The sequence below is a fragment of the Elgaria multicarinata genome, chromosome 14, assembly GCF_023053635.1.
Source record: "Elgaria multicarinata webbii isolate HBS135686 ecotype San Diego chromosome 14, rElgMul1.1.pri, whole genome shotgun sequence".
Classification (NCBI taxonomy): domain Eukaryota; kingdom Metazoa; phylum Chordata; class Lepidosauria; order Squamata; family Anguidae; genus Elgaria; species Elgaria multicarinata.
Genome location: NC_086184.1, coordinates 15,320,624 through 15,334,704, shown reverse-complemented (window position 1 = coordinate 15,334,704; position 14,081 = coordinate 15,320,624). Strand labels below are relative to the sequence as shown.

At 41.0% G+C, this 14,081-nt stretch overlaps 1 protein-coding gene across 1 annotated transcript in view; it reads left to right on the top strand.

Annotated features, from left to right (window-relative positions):
- Positions 1-4,910, top strand: part of TSHZ3 (teashirt zinc finger homeobox 3) — a 126,915-nt gene extending 122,005 nt beyond the window's left edge. Inside the window, exon 2 of the mRNA XM_063141032.1 lies at positions 1,553-4,910. Within this exon, the coding sequence (XP_062997102.1) occupies positions 1,585-4,755 (3,171 nt within the window). The 5' untranslated portion in view covers positions 1,553-1,584 and the 3' untranslated portion in view covers positions 4,756-4,910. The remainder of the gene's footprint in view (positions 1-1,552) is intronic.
- The last annotated feature ends 9,171 nt before the right edge of the window (positions 4,911-14,081 follow it).

The following is a 14,081-nucleotide window of genomic DNA, read 5'->3' as shown; positions in this document are numbered from 1 at the left end:
GTCAGCCCTGACTGGCAGTGGCTCTCCAGTGTTTCAGGCTGGAGTCTTTCCCTGCCCTACCAGGAGATGCTGTGGTTTGAACCTGGGACCTTCTGCGTACCACTGAGCTACAGCCCTTCCCCACAAATGTAACGTAGAAGGAAGGAGACATGAAGGAAGTTGTGCATGACCAGCACATTGAACTAACTTTAGAAATAAAAAAAGAAAGGGGAATAATGGAGGATTCCTGTTGTGTGGGTTGTGCTTTAGAAACAAGATCCAAATCATTCAGAAGTCCAAAATCCCAAGAAATTAACAGTGCAGTGTAAAGTGGGTGGAGGAAGGAGCAACCATGGTGGAGGAGCGACCAAAACTGGGCTCACACTAGTAGGGCAGAAGGCGTGCACAAGGAGGCAGGGGGCAGCTAAAGAGAAAACAAGTACACTAGGGACAGAGTTGGAATATCCTCCACCAGCACCATTCTGGGGCCATGTTGGTGGGATTGTGAGAGCTTTCGATGCAGTGGTCCCTGCTCCCAGCAAGCCCATGGGTTGGACACTCTTTTTGTTGTTTCCACCATCAGAACACTGGGAAGAATTGTGGGGAGAGTTCTCCCTGTCTGTGAGTAGAGAGGGAAGATCTACACCATGCCCTGGTGTAGTGGCTAAAGTGTTGGACTGGGAGTCGGGAGATCCGGGTTCTAGTCCCCACTCAGCCATGGAAACCCACTGGGTGACTTTGGGCCAGTCACAGACTCTCAGCCAAACCTACCTTACAGGGCTGTTGTTGTGAGAATAAAATGGAGAAGAGGAAGAGGATTATGTACACCACCTTGGGTTCCTTGGAGGAAAAAGGTGGGATATAAATGCAATAAACCATAATAATAATAATAATAATAATAATAATAATAATAATAATAATAGGATTGTTCCATAAGCATCCCTACGTCTAACCTACAAATCCCTTCTGGGGCTAAGCCAACGCTCAGTGTAATACCTGCCTTTCTAAGCATCCCCAATATGTAAATATAAGCTTTTAATTTTCTTATAATTGAGGAGGTACTTTTTGTTGTTGCTTTGTGGGATTTTTTTTAATTGATGTTTCTATGTTTTATTAAAGATTGGTTCTCAAAAATGTAATGAGTAAAAAATATATTCTGGCTTAATTTAAATTGTGAATCTGTCTGTTAAGAAACACATTAGGGGTAGGAGAAGCATAAGACATATTAATTGACAGACAGGAACTGCTGTCTCTGAGGTTGATACAAGTAATTTATTACTTTAGAAATGAATGCCACCTCCAGAATGTGCTTCATTAATTTCAAATTTAGTTTTAATTTCAAGCTGTTGCCCCTTGAGAAGAATAAGGTGGCAAATTATGTTTGAAGAGCAGATTTTTTTCCCCCTTCTTCCTCTTGCTGGGAAGAAACGCTAAATTTTAACTGTTTAAGTTTAATAAATAAATGCAGTTCTTTGATTGAAACACGCCAACTGCTGATATAAAGTGAGGCCAGCCATCACTAACCCTTTTTCCTTTTTCTTCTTCTTTCTGTTTTCTTTTTCGGCCACGCTAGCTTATGTTTCGGATGATCTGAAGGGAGCTGCGATGGTGGAAGATGACCTAGAACCGGATGAGAATGCAATTGATGGAGAACCGTCTGCAAAATATGCTTGCCCAGAAAAGGACTTCAGTAAGAACTGCCAGAGCTATCAAAACTCTCCGGCCGCTGAATTCTCCAGCCACGAAATGGACAGCGAGTCCCACATCAGTGAGACGAGCGACCGGATGGCGGACTTTGAGAGCGGCTCCATCAAAAACGAGGAGGAGAGCAAAGAGGTCTCGATACAGCTGGAAGAGTCTGTCGTGTCGGACAGCTTGGAGCAAATGAAAGCCGTATATAATAACTTCCTCTCCAACTCCTACTGGTCCAACCTGAACTTGAATCTTCACCAGCCGACCTCTGAAAAGAACAAAGGGAGCAGCAGTAGTAGCAGCAGCAGCAGCAGCAGCTGTGGGAGCGGCAGCTTTGACTGGCATCAGACGGCCATGGCGAAAACGCTGCAGCAAGTTTCGCAGAACAGGATCCTCCCTGAGCCTAGCCTTTTTAGCACAGTTCAATTATACAGACAAAGCAGTAAGCTTTACGGCTCCATATTTACTGGAGCCAGTAAATTCCGCTGTAAAGACTGCAGTGCCGCCTACGATACTTTAGTAGAATTAACAGTGCACATGAATGAAACGGGACATTATCGGGATGACAACCATGAAACGGATAACAATAACCCTAAAAGATGGTCCAAGCCTCGTAAACGCTCCTTGCTTGAAATGGAAGGGAAAGAAGATGCCCAGAAAGTATTAAAGTGTATGTACTGTGGCCATTCCTTTGAATCACTTCAAGACTTGAGTGTCCATATGATCAAAACTAAACATTACCAAAAAGTGCCTCTGAAGGAACCTGTAACCCCTGTAGCAGCAAAAATCATCCCAGCCACAAGAAAGAAAACGTCATTGGAGCTAGAACTTCCAAGTTCCCCAGACTCCACCGGTGGGACGCCGAAAGCAACTATCTCTGACGCCAACGATGCGCTTCAAAAGAATTCCAATCCTTATATTACGCCGAATAATCGTTATGGACACCAGAATGGTGCCAGCTATGCCTGGCATTTTGAAGCGAGGAAATCTCAGATCCTCAAATGCATGGAATGTGGGAGTTCCCATGATACTTTGCAGGAACTCACGGCCCACATGATGGTGACGGGACATTTCATCAAAGTCACCAACTCGGCCATGAAGAAAGGGAAGCCGATTATCGAAGCGCCAGTCACGCCGACCATCACAGCTTTGCTCGATGAAAAAGTGCAGTCCGTGCCTCTTGCAGCCACAACGTTCACGTCTCCTTCCAATACGCCGTCTAGCATCTCCCCCAAATTAAGCATGGAAGTAAAGAAAGAAGTCGATAAGGACAGGATCATTGCTGACGATAAGGTGAAAGACAAGGAAAAATCAAGCGAGGATGAGGAAAAATATGACATCTCCTCCAAGTACCATTATTTGACTGAAAATGACTTGGAGGAGAGTCCGAAGGGGGGACTAGATATTTTAAAGTCTTTAGAAAATACAGTCACATCCGCTATTAACAAAGCCCAGAATGGCACGCCAAGTTGGGGTGGCTATCCTAGTATCCATGCTGCCTACCAACTACCGAACATGATGAAGTTGTCCCTGGGCTCATCAGGGAAGAGCACCCCTTTAAAGCCGATGTTTGGAAATGCTGAAATCGTATCGCCAACCAAGAGCCAGCCACTAGTTTCTCCACCCAGCAGCCAAACGTCCCCAGTGCCAAAAACCAACTTCCATGCCATGGAAGAACTTGTGAAGAAAGTCACCGAAAAAGTGGCCAAAGTTGAAGAAAAAATGAAGGAGCCCGAAGGAGGGAAGCTTTCCCCGATAAAGAGAGCGACGCCATCGCCGTGTAGCAGTGAAGTCAGCGAGCCCCTCAAGATGGACACCTCCAATGACATTGGGTTTAAAAGCCAACAGAACAGCCCCATTTCTCAGAGGGAGAGTTGCAAAGACAGCCCAACAGGAGAACCAATGGAAAACGGCAAGGAACTCATCAAGGCAATCACAAGCACCTTGAGTAGCAGCACCGCGATTATTACTGATCACCCTCCAGAACAACCATTTGTAAATCCGTTAAGTGCATTACAGTCTGTCATGAATATTCACCTTGGGAAGGCAGCTAAGCCCTCTTTGCCTGCCCTAGATCCAATGAGTATGCTTTTTAAAATGAGCAACAGCTTAGCAGAAAAGGCTGCAGTAGCGACCCCACCTTTGCAGTCCAAAAAGCCAGACCACTTAGACCGTTATTTTTATCATGTCAACAATGACCAGCCCATAGATTTGACGAAAGGCAAGAGTGACAAAAGCTGCTCTTTGGGTTCAGCGCTTTTGTCATCCACATCGGCATCTTCGGCGTCTTCTTCATCTACAGTGACAACGGCAAAGACATCTGCGGTGGTGTCATTCATGTCAAACTCGCCGCTACGCGAGAATGCCTTGTCAGATATCTCTGATATGCTGAAGAACCTGACAGAAAGTCACACATCAAAATCTTCCACACCTTCCAGCATCTCTGAGAAATCTGACATTGACGGCACGACGATCGAGGAACCGGAAGAGACGACCCCCGCTCAGAAAAGGAAGGGACGCCAGTCCAACTGGAACCCTCAACACTTGCTCATTCTGCAGGCCCAGTTTGCAGCCAGCTTACGGCAGACATCAGAGGGGAAATACATTATGTCGGATTTGAGCCCTCAGGAGAGAATGCACATTTCCAGGTTTACGGGGCTCTCTATGACCACCATCAGCCACTGGTTGGCCAATGTGAAATACCAGCTTCGAAGGACAGGTGGGACAAAGTTCCTTAAAAATTTGGACACTGGGCACCCAGTGTTTTTTTGTAATGACTGTGCTTCACAAATCAGAACTCCTTCGACGTACATCAGTCACCTCGAATCACATCTAGGTTTCAGGCTACGAGACTTGTCCAAACTCTCCAGTGAACAGATTAACAATCAGATAGCACAAACCAAGTCACCATCCGAAAAACTGTTGGCACCATCGCCGGAAGACGACATAGGGAGCTCCTACCAGTGTAAACTTTGCAACAGGACTTTTGCAAGCAAGCATGCTGTGAAGCTCCATCTCAGTAAAACGCACGGGAAGTCTCCAGAGGACCATCTCCTGTACGTTTGCGAATTAGAAAAGCAGTAGCATTTACTTTCTGACACACAAACTATGACGGCAACTGTACTTGGCTTTGAGGAAAACTGTCCAAAATGCCTTAAAGCTACCCTTTTCTTCTATTCTTGGCACATAATTCTTATTTTAACTCTGGGGTGTCACTCTGGCCTGAACTACTTCTCTTTCCCTTTTTTCCTTTTGGTTTTTTTGTATACCTGTACAGTGTTTAATAGAGGTGCATAATCAGCTGTTGTTTCTGGTAAAAAATAATAATAATATGAAGGTTAAAACGCAGTGGTAAGTGTTTGGAACTTTGTGTAAATTGGAGTTTTAGTTGCTGTGCATCTCCCTGATGCCTCCAGCTGCATGCATTAACAAGACAGTTTAATTAAGCATTTATTAACTAATTCCAGTGCACTTTTTTCATGGTGACTTCAGTGTGCTGGGAGTTCTCACCCTGTAAATCTTTAGCCCTCTGAGTACTTTGAAGCACTTTTGCATCGATTTGGTTGTCGTCATCATCATTATTATTATTATTATTAAGTATAGATATGTTTTCTTTACAAAAACAAAAACAACATCCCCTTCCAGCTTAGGACACACCCGGGCAACTCTTCAGACTGGGCTTGAGCAAGAAGCACCACCAGCCTTCACGTTGGCTAGTTAGGCTTCATGTAATGTTTGAAGGGAAATTTGCATGGATGGTATGCTAAGCTGCTGATCACATAGAAGTTTTGTATTTGTGGATCCTTACAAATAGGGAAAATGGTCCATCATACGTTCTTTGGTATTCATCTCCAAGAAAGAAATGTTTAAAACAATGTCTGGTAGAACTTTATCTGAGAAAATACTAGTTCTGTTATCTGATAATGACCCCCTGTGTTACTAAATGGGTGGCCCTGTTTGCAACTGCAGCTAAGGAACTTAGAGTGAAGTTCTTCAATTCGATTTCTATCTACTATCTCTGTTTTAACTTCCTCTTCTTTTTTGTAATAACCTATGGTTTATACAAATAAACTAAGAAGAAGTCTAGGCTTTTGCTATGCAAGTTTCCCTTCCGATGTTGCATAGAATCACCAACGGTTTAATATGCAAGTCACCTGAACATGTGGCCGGCAGCACTTCCTGTGACATCCCCAACCACTCATATTTCAGGGATCTGATGCCTTGGTTGAGCATTTCCAATATTCATAGCCCAGATGTGCAAGATGTTTTTGCTCATGCCAATCTTCCCCCCCCCCAATTGGGTTCTTATGGCTGACATGGACCAGCAGTCCTCACAGTTGGGTTTCCTGTGGATGGACGTCCCACAGGGAAAGCTACCTGTCTTTCCCCAGGACGCATCATGTGCCTCTGGCTGTGTGCTACCATGTCCAACAAGGAACATAGGATGTTGCCGGCTGGATGTGCCCTTTGTTGGAGTTAACAGATGAACCTCCATGTATGCAGGGGTGGCACCCGTCTTGAAATTTTAAAATATATTATTTTCACATTGAAACATAGATGTATATATTGTATAGATTTCAAAATCCTCTAATGGGAAAAAAATGTGATTGCAGATAATGCTATTTCTTCTTCTTCAACATTTTTTTATCAATGATGTGTTTTGTACCTAATATGCTCTCTCAAGTATAAGCGGGTACTTATAAATATATAAATATATATATATAAATATATAAAATAATAATGTATATTTCTTTTTCTAGGTCAAAGGGTTTTCTTTTAACATCTGAACAATGTAAATTATATGAAAGAGACAACAGATAGCATTTATAAAGTATTCAGAAACATTATTCTTGAAGCAAAGTATGGTCGTTTTTGTTTTGCTATACAGTACATCTATATTGATAGAGGTTCATGTTTAAATTATACATATTTATTAGTTGTTTGCTATCTTTTTTTAAAAAACAAAAACAAAAAAGCATTCTGATAACAGAAGCCACGGACCGGTGTGCGTTCTATCTATTTTGCACAACACAAATTGTAAAAGGTATTTATTAATCACCTTAATTTAAAAAAAAAAAAATCAAAAGAGAAAATTCAAAATCTACTCAGTGCTCAAAGGGTTAAATCTATTTTGGGGGTGGGAGAATTGAAGAAAAAATAAAACCTTGTACTGTATTTCCTAAACATTGATAAAAAAAAAAGCCTTTAAAATGTTTGTACTGTAATACTTTGCTTAAAAGTTATGAGGCATTCTGTGATATAACCTCTTCTACTTATTTATAAGCGCTCTTGGTTGCTATTTCATATTGTAGAATGCCTTCTCTCTCTCTCTCTCTCTCTCTCTCTCTCTCTCTTTCTCCCTTTTTTTCCTTTTCAGTTGGTAACTTTCTGTTTTGTTCTTCCTAATTATTCTCCCAAGATTTCATACTGCAGTTTTATCTTTAAGCATATGAAAGGTAACCCGTGGTTACCAGCACACTAAGTGATTCTGTTCGTCGCCATTTTTGGCAGTTAATTTGCAGAAGTAACTGACAGCTGACACCATATGAGAATCTATGTGTACAATATTGGCATGTAAACAGCACAGACCCCGAATCTCACACTCTGTGCCCCTGTTCTGTTGTTGACAATGTGGCACCATTATATGACTCTTCATATAACCTTTTTTTTTTTCTACAGCCGCATTAAAATTGTCTTTTTTGCTATAATTTTTGTGTTGCGTTCACAATTATATCTGAAATGTGCTACGACTAACGAGCGCATTAAAATTAAATTGTATGCTCGCTGTTTATGACTGAAGCTTGAGTAGGCTTCTTCATCTGCCAGGTGTTGGCAGCCGAAATCTATACATAAATCACTGGAGTTTTAGTGAACTTTAGCATTTAAAGAGCAGGGGAGCACATATTCAAAGGCTGATTTAAAAAGAGAGAGCGAGAGCCTAGAAAAATACAGAATGAAATGGAGGTTATATCTCCTCTTTAAACCTCTAGGAAGATTGACTATAAAGAAGCCGGTTTATAAGGAATGTTTGTGGCAAAGCAAATAGATCGTTTGCTGAGTTGTATTTTCAAACCCAATCAGATTCTGATACACATCGTGCCTTAAATGTATTATTAGTGTTCTGAGATGCAGGTTGCACTGGGAAGGTTCCTTCACAGATCTGAGAACTCTTTCCATCTCCTTTCAATTGACAAAAAGAAGAGAGACCCCAAGACTTATTATTGCAACTTTATGATTTCAGAATGCTTCCACTTTTGCACAAAATTGATAGCAAGCAAAGATTAGAGAAGGAATGAGCACATAGACAAACAAACAGAGACATTTATATGCTAATGACAAACTTTTACTGGCACTGGCCTATCAGTCTAACAAAACCACAGAAGGTGTCATTTTAATCTTCATTAGCATGTACAAAGTGCCGCTTTCCTATGGAAAAAGAAGATCTTGGGCTAGCAAGGGAGGCACACAAAGCAAGACCATTATGTCAATATGAGGCAACATTATATCTTCTGAATATGTTGAATTGGAATCCTGAATCTTGGACATATCTGGGTGTATGAGTACCCGGATATAGAAACAGCAAACACAGAAGGGAAAATGGCTGCCATTCCAGATTTTGGCTGGTGGGTTGGAATTAATAGAAAAACCTCCAATTGCCCATCTAGGCGCAATAGGAACCAAATAGTTTTATCATATACTTTGTTTCCTCCCCAGACTCATCCAGACCTGATCATGTCTCAGAACTGGACCATAGTAGTATAGTGTGTTTACCTTCCATGTACCTCAGATGTGTATGATTAAAATTCCCAGCCAGCCAAGTCTAGGAATGACACAATAACTAATCTACCATGAATTCAACTCATGCACTTTAGTGCGCAACAGTCCAGTGGTCAGGGTGGATTAAGGATCTTAGAAGAGATCAAAACACCATGCTCCAACATACTTCATTAAACTCACATGCCTTAAGTTAGAGTTTTCTCTCATCAAGAGGTGGATGATGATGATGATGATGATGATGATGATGATGATGATGATGATGATTCTACCTGTGACAAGATTCACATAACATTTACAAATTTTACTACAAACATTCAGCTCTCTAACCAACTCTCCCCAACAATTCAAATTTCCTATTCACATGGGTAGTTGACGCTGATCCCTTTCACCAGACTATTTCCATGTGTGTTGCTGATGAGAGGAAAAATATTTCACAGTAGCTGTGAAAGCACAGTAATCTACTGGAGAAGATGGAGTCCATATTGGGCAAGTGTTTTCATAGGATGCTTCAGTGTAGAGTTCCTTGTATCAAAAGAGTTTCAGTAGATTTCTAGACCAAGGGAAGGTCCAATATAAAAGATGAGAGTTAACTTGAATCCTAAAAGGTTCTTACACAATTCTTTTACTGCTCCCATTCATTTCACTGAAGCACTGTCCAATGGATTGTGTCCAGAATATAAACTCTAAACCAGACTTTCACAACTTTGGTCCCTTCAGATGTCATTGAACTCCAGCACCCATTAGCCCCAGCAAGCATAGCCACTGATCAGTTATGATGGGACTTGTAGCCCAAAACATCAGGAAGGAGCCACGCTGGGAAGGCTACTACTTGCAAAGCTTCCTCTAATGCGTAACAAAGTTCAAAACTAGGAGGTCTAAGGGCATCTCTGTCATGACTGAATATTCTACTGGGGGATTTGCAATTTGGCTACTTAGGACCTGGAGTTTGCCATCACAGATAGTATAAATCCAACCATTGGTACATCTAGTCCAGCTTTGTATAACTACTGTAGGTCTGGTTCTGATGGTGTACAGATTGGCTTGCCCTGATGTAGCAATAGTGGCATCCTTTTCAGAGCAGATGTGGTAAGTTCACCCAGGCCTTAGCTAGACCTAAGATTTATCCCAGGATCGTCCCGGGGTCATCCCTGCTCATGTAAATGACACACAGGATATCCCGGGAGCAGGACATCCTTTTGGGTTCTATGATGTAGCTGACTTTGTGGTGGGTGAAACGCATTTCATTTGCCAGCTGGTACCTCATATCCAAGACATTGTTTCTGGTCCAATTCTGCCCCATCATTGAACAACAATTCTGATGCTATCACAATGGAAACTGTTTTTCTGGCTGCATTCATTCATTTCTTATATTTCTATACCACACCATAGCCAAAGCTTTTACAAAAATTAAAACCATTAAAAATACATTATACAAAGTGTAAAACTACTTACATAAAAACTTATAAACACACAGCACACACATTGACAACATACATCTAAAAACAATTCCTAAACAATCAACCAAAGTCAATCCAGGCCCTAATTAAAAACTTATTATACATTGCCAAATACCTGATAAATGAGGGCTGTTTTATCTGGCACCAAAAATATAAGCAATGTAGATCATTCCATAATTGGGGGGGGCACCACTGAGGAGGGCCTGAGATGCTAACTTAGTGTATGGGTCAGTTCATGCTGGGAGAGGCATTCCATTGTTGCATTCTGCCATTCCTGGACCAGTTCACAATGCCAGAGTAGCTCAGCACAAACCCTTAACTGATGGTATTGGTGATCTTATTGTGATCACTCCCACAGTTATGAAAAAATATTGATTGAGTTCTGCATCTTTAATATCAATGGCTATAGTGATGGGATGTTGTGTAGTTGGATGCCATGTTATAAAGAATGTTTACATTGATGAGTGGTTAAACCCAATGTTTGTCCCTTGAATACTGATATGCTGATCATCCACATAGCTTTGGGGGTTGAATGGTCATGTATCTTTTCTCCCATTGGATGCAGACATGTCAGAGGTTGCTAGGATATCTGCAGCCACAGGTTAATAGTGGGACACAGACTTTGCACGTAGAAAGTTCCAGGTTCTCTCACTGGTATCTTCAAAGAAAAAGAAAGTTAATTGTCTGGTCTGGGAAAGATTTCTACAGAGATCTTGGGAAGCACCGATAACCAAATTTGACAAAACTGGGCTATATGTGCTAAGTGGTTGGATTCAGTATAAGGCAATTTCATATCATAAGATTTTCATGCATAAGCATACAGTTTCTCCTGTCACGCATGATAATGGTCAACTCCATTAAAACACCAGGTGAATCCTGACAACCACTACGCAGTGCCGTCTTTGCAGAATTAAAGATGCTACCATTGATGGTAATCAGAAGAACATATTTCACGCAGCAAACTTCCACAGAATGGTCACGTGAGAACCGAAAGGGCGAACAAATTGGCTAGAGAGGAAATCTACCAGTTTCACTTTCTTCTGCATTTGAATTCTTTAAATCTCAAGTTCTTTCTCTCTCAAATATGAAGAACGTTCTGCAAGTTGGCAAATTCTCGTCAAAAACAAAGTGAAACAAAACTCTCACCCATCTGCACCATCCAAAGTCAATAGCTACAACAATCAGCATAAACATAGGCCATGGCTAGACCAGGCCTATATCACAGGACCATCCTGGGATCATCCCTGTACATCCAAATGACAAACAGGGGATACTGGGAGCAAGCAGGGATGACCCCTCCATTTGCCTGGGATAATCCTTAGGCCTAGCTAAGACCATAGTTGAATATACAGTGATTCAAACCTAGGTTTTAAGGGCCAAAAACCCAGAACCCTGGGCCTGGATAGACAAATCTGTCAGTTTGGTTTCTCCCACAATTATTATTATTATTATTATTATTATTATTATTATTATTATTATTTCAAATCTCAAGTTCTTTTTGACCAGGAGATGGAGAAATATGCGAATTTTGGTAAGTTCTTATCAAAACCAAACTGAAATGAAATTCCCACCCAACCCCAATGAAGATGAACATGTGGGCTGTGTTGCTTGTTTTCCTTTGCAGGTGAGATTTTCATCTGGTCTTCACAAACCCAACAGCTTAGGAGAGAGCAAAATGAAAACAGCTATGCACACACTGGGAAGAAAGCGGTACATTGGAATTGGGATGAATGAGGGCGGGGTAAAGGGGACAAGCTTTAAATCAGAAGTGTATAAAGGTGACCCTGGTCTAACCCCACCCAAGTCGTGGCTTGTTGCTTGTATACTGTAGATCTTCCAGCCATCAAATTTACGCAGTATCTTAAAATAACATTTGTGATAAATGTGCAATTTAACTAATTTATGGTGCTCTGATGTGCTCAGGGCTACATGCAAGATGAAAATCTTAAATGGAGCTTGAACAGCTCACTTCACAACAAGAAATCAATATGCCACATCTGAGAGAAGAAGCTGAATGAAGTCAACATTTAGTGTGTGTGCGGCCACACGCAAAAACACAAAACTAAAACCAGTGAATGTATCGTTAACTTTTCGGCAGCAAGGATTCCTGAATTAATTGAAATATTGCATATAGGTTGTTCTTTGTGGTTTCTTTTCTTTCTTTTTTTTTTAACCCGGATCTCTCCAGCAACTTCATTATATTTCCTTTTGGCATTAGAAATTGCAGCTCGACTGTTCTAATTATACCGTTGCCTTCCTCATGCAAACTACATTGTAATTTTCTATCCAAAGCAAGACAGCTTTGCATTGTTTAAAACTGTAATATTCACAATATTGGGCTAATCTATTGCTTTTTAATATCTTGTTAGTAAACACTTAGATAATTTTTTTTCTTTTAAAAAGGGAAAGGAATCTGTTTCTAAATCCAAAGCAAAACATTTTTTTTTCACTATTCTGTAACATATTTCATATGTTTATTAGAGTGACTGTCCAAAATTGGGTGGATGTCAAGGTTCACATGTGAATCCTAGATGATTGTTTTGAAAATCTAAAAATGTATATTTATTCCCCCACTTTGGGAACATTACTAGTGAATGGTGAAAACTGCATTTAGGTGACTGTACATTCACTACATTCCCTGGTGTGTCTGTTAGATTTTCAGATGTTTACAACATTGATCCAGGATTGTAAAAATCCATATATGAATGGTGAGATTCACTAGTTTCCACACATTCATATGACGTATATGTGTGTGTGTGTGTGCATTGAAATAAGCTTTTTAATTTGATATCTTCTTAATGCTACAGTTCATCTGGAAGAGAAAATGCATAAATTAATTCCATGGCGTAGAAAGGAAAATGAGTTGACTGGGAACAGGTAAATTTAACACAGTTTGCATTTTAAAATATGCCTCTAGAGAGCTCTTTAATATTTTTTGCTAAAATAAAATTATTTCTTTTTCTGTTGTTGCTGCTGTTGTTGTCAACATTATAAGTTAGTACCATGAATATTCCTGTTACCTATTTAAGCCAACAATGGTGAAATTGTACGTGTAATAAATAACACAACCCAGGAACTGATAATAAAAGTTAGAAAAGAAAAGAAAGAAAAGAAAGGTATAATGTCAATGAAAATGCCAATCACTAAATAACATTAACATTTGTTTTATCTTGAACAAAGTGTATGTTTGTTATTCTGTTTTGTTTCCCTCCAAAGAAACCGATGTGTATTTCTCTGTTAGAGAAGACCATTAAGGAAAGTATCCAGCCTAAAGGATAGGCCATTAATTCCCTCTTTACCCACAGTTAAATCTCAATGCCAAAGAGTGCTAGCTAGCTTCATGCGGGGTGGAGACAGTACTTGCCCCAGTCCGGGAAGTGATGAGTCATGAACAGCTTTATATGTGAGGACTGTCTTGGTTCCAAACAACGTGCATGAGGTTAATAGCATTGTATTCCCATTCTCTGGTCCTGCTTCACAACTACACCTTTTGAACTTTTGCTCCACCTAACAGTTGTCTCCAATAGCCTTGCTATTGAATAGCAATGGGGGATAGCAATAGCCTTTATCCTGCCTTGCAAGGCCTTCTGGGAAGTGATGAGGAAGTACAAAGGGAGGCGAGGTTGTTTTGAACCAATAGTGCCTCACCTGAAAGATGGGTGGGAATAGCTGTGCTCCTACTTCTCGCATTGATGGAAGCCTATGTCCGGTACTAAGGGAATTAGGAGCTCTCTGTGGTTTCCCCTTGATGAGAGCAGGACCACCTGCTTTGCATGCAGAAGGTCTCAGGGGCAACCACTCTAATTCAAGGAATCAGGTAACAAGGGTTGGGGAAAACCTATACCCGTGTTCCTGGAGAGCCAGACCATTTCTACACCTGCCTTTCCCCCACAGGATCGTCCCAGGATCATCCTCGTGCATCCAAATGACACACAGGGGATCCTGGGAGCAGGCAGGGACAATCCCTCCATTTTCCTGGGATAATCCTTAGGTGTAGAAAGGGCCCCAGTCACAGACTGGTGGCTCAGATTTTTGTGGGGCTCTGGATCCGTTCCGGGTTTCATTCAGAACCAGCCAGAACTCGAAATATGTTTTCCCAAAGTGCTGAACCTATTTCAGAGATGGGGTTCAGCACTTTGGATAGCTCATTTAGTGTTCTGGCTGCTGCTGACTGAA